At 47.2% G+C, this 2,508-nt stretch overlaps 1 protein-coding gene across 1 annotated transcript; it reads right to left on the bottom strand.

Annotated features, from left to right (window-relative positions):
* Positions 1-496: 496 nt before the first annotated feature.
* Positions 497-2,082, bottom strand: LOC127581193 (galanin-like G-protein coupled receptor npr-9). Its single transcript, XM_052035297.1, has 2 exons — positions 1,992-2,082; positions 497-1,407 (listed from the first exon to the last, which is right to left on the bottom strand). Exons 1-2 carry the CDS (start codon positions 2,080-2,082, stop codon positions 497-499), a joined length of 1,002 nt encoding a protein of 333 aa, XP_051891257.1.
* Positions 2,083-2,508: the final 426 nt, after the last annotated feature.

The following is a 2,508-nucleotide window of genomic DNA, read 5'->3' as shown; positions in this document are numbered from 1 at the left end:
ACACTACGCAAAAGATGCATTTCACTGTGTGTTTCGATGCACATGTGACGAATAAATATATCTTATATGTCTCTCTTCTCTCTCTATTCCGGCCTTAGGTTCTGTATCTGTGGAGTTGTCTATGACCGTATGTGTTTCCTCCGGGGGCTTCAGCTTCCAGTCACATCAAACGAATATACATCTTGATTGGACGCTGTAAATTGAACCCAGTGTTCAGATGAGTGGTATAATGGGGGGGGGGGGGTTATGTGGGTGCCGGGGAGATCAATGGAGAGTTGATAGGATAGGAATGTCTGGAGAATAAATTGGCAGGACTAGGATTAATGTAAAACGCCGGATGGTTGTCGGGTAGAAAGCACTGTGCATTCGGGTCTGTTTCAGTGCTCTGTCACTCTGTTCTCTACCTATTTATTCTTCACACTGCTGCGTTTTCAGGTAACCAGCCAATCGTAGTGAGTTTACATTGGAAACACCGTGACCTGTCGCTGAGCGACGCTCAGTTATTTCTTTTATTGATTAATTGAATAATTGAGGAGAACGGGTACTTCACTGCGTTCAAGAACTGCTCCCTGAACTTGGACTGGGTCACCCCATAAATAAACGTGTTTGTGCAGCAATTTAAAGCCAGCAGCATATCTCCGGAGTGTTCAAATACGTATTCGGATTCGTTGTAGTTATTGGGATCCGCACCGGCAATGGCGTAATGAAAGAACTTGACAACAGACACTAACCACAGGAGGATGAAACTGCCCGAGATGGCGAAAAGTAAAATCACAGACCTCCTCCTGCTCTCCATTTCCGGGTCACTGCGATTCTCCGCCATGTTCTGACCCCACAGACCCTTACGGACGCGACTGGCCACTAAAATGTGTCTGACTGTCAGAGTGTTAAGCAACAGAATTAACACGAACGGGAACAATGGTGTCAGAATGGGATCCAGCCAACCAAAAGCCACCCACCCTGGAGCTGTAAAGTAGCTCGGCTTCCGGAAACAATCCCAGGGTACATTGCCGATCATCCTCCCGGGCTGCTGTGTAAAGTAAAAGGGAAGATTTTTTAAACAGAGCAGAACGCCGGTTATTGCTAGAACCACAGGCGCATTTTTCCCGATGCAATATTTCGTTTTCAGATCATGGTAACAAATGGCGATAAAACGATCAAATGTGAAAATGACGGTGTACCACACAGAACAGTTTGTGGCTACATTTGCCAGGACATTGATAACACTGCACACCGGGGTAATGTCCAGGAACGTCCCAGGGAAGTAATAATAACTGATCCGCCACAGTATGATGTCAGTGATGATGGTCAGTAGATCTGCTGTTGCCATGGCTACCAGGTAGCGAGTGGTGCCGATGGAGAGGCCGCAGTTTCCTCGGGACAGAATCACAATCGCCAGTAAACTCACTAGAAAAGCAAAGTAAAGGAGACCTGGAATTTAAATGTTCAGTCCAGATGGTTGAGGTTGAATTTAACTCGGGCAAGTGAGTTAGAGAGTCTCAAAGTCTTATTCAGCTCCAACGCGTGTATCCGAGATAAAAAAGTTGGCTCTGGAGTGGAGCGAGGAGCTGAGGCTTTAGGTGGGCTTTCGAGGTTCATCAAAACTCCCGAAATCCGCTGTCCGACTGCTCGGAAGATTATAATCCGCTATCGGACTATTCGGCAAACAGCTGGACAAATATTTGTTCCCCTCACCTCCATCCTCCTCACCAAGGCTCCCGTTGTCATTCTTAGGTTTATTCGCCGCCCTGTCTCACGTCCACTCACCAGGCCTCTCGTTTCAGCGTCCCCTTTGATGCGTCGGGGGCAGCTCTCCTGATCTACCTCTCAATAACTGGGGGAACCGCTCCCGCGCTCCCTCCCGTTCATCGGATCTCTGGATCATGCCCTCCACTGAATGTCACTCGATTTCGTCACGTTCCTTTCAAACTCACAGGAGCCTTGTTGCCCTGTTCTAACAAAACTCATTGGGTTCATTTGAAATGTCTTACTGTACAGTGTGACGGCGTAACACTGCTGTTGCTGTTGAATTCGGTAGCGTTTGAAATCACTGAGTAGTGTGTGCAGTTGTAGCCGCCACATTATCGGAAGGATGTGGTTGCGCTGAATAGAGTCCAGAGGATATTCCCCGGTAGGTTGCCTGGATTGGAGGACTTTAGTTACGCGGAGAGATTAAACAGGCTGCGCTTCGTTTTCCCAAGAGCGACGTAGGTTCTGCGGTGAAATGTCAGAATTTTTTGGATTTGGAGAGGTAAAGGTAGGGTTGACAATCTAACGCTGGGATAGAGGCATCAAAACCGAGAGGGATTCGGTTTAAGGTGAACGGAATAATTTTTAAAGAGAGTCATAGGAGCAAGCGTTTCATTAATCAGAGAGCAGGTGCTATCTGGAGCACGATACCAGAGGAGGCAGTGGAATCAGTTACAATTATTCTTTATTTAGAGGGACATTTAAATAAGCACGCAGAGAAGGGTAGGGTCCGAATATGGGAAAACGGGATACGTATAG

Source organism: Pristis pectinata, chromosome 21 (genome assembly GCF_009764475.1).
Source record: "Pristis pectinata isolate sPriPec2 chromosome 21, sPriPec2.1.pri, whole genome shotgun sequence".
Lineage (NCBI taxonomy): Eukaryota > Metazoa > Chordata > Chondrichthyes > Rhinopristiformes > Pristidae > Pristis > Pristis pectinata.
This window is presented reverse-complemented; position numbering and strand designations above follow the sequence as displayed.

Bases quoted from the DNA above. Each gene is read 5' to 3' on its own strand.
- LOC127581193 (XM_052035297.1), bottom strand. From the start codon at position 2,082: ATGTGGCGGCTACAACTGCACACACTACTCAGTGATTTCAAACGCTAC. The intron at 1,408-1,991 runs GTAAGACATTTC...TTGCTTTTCTAG, and splicing joins TTACGCCGTCACACTGTACA to TGAGTTTACTGGCGATTGTG.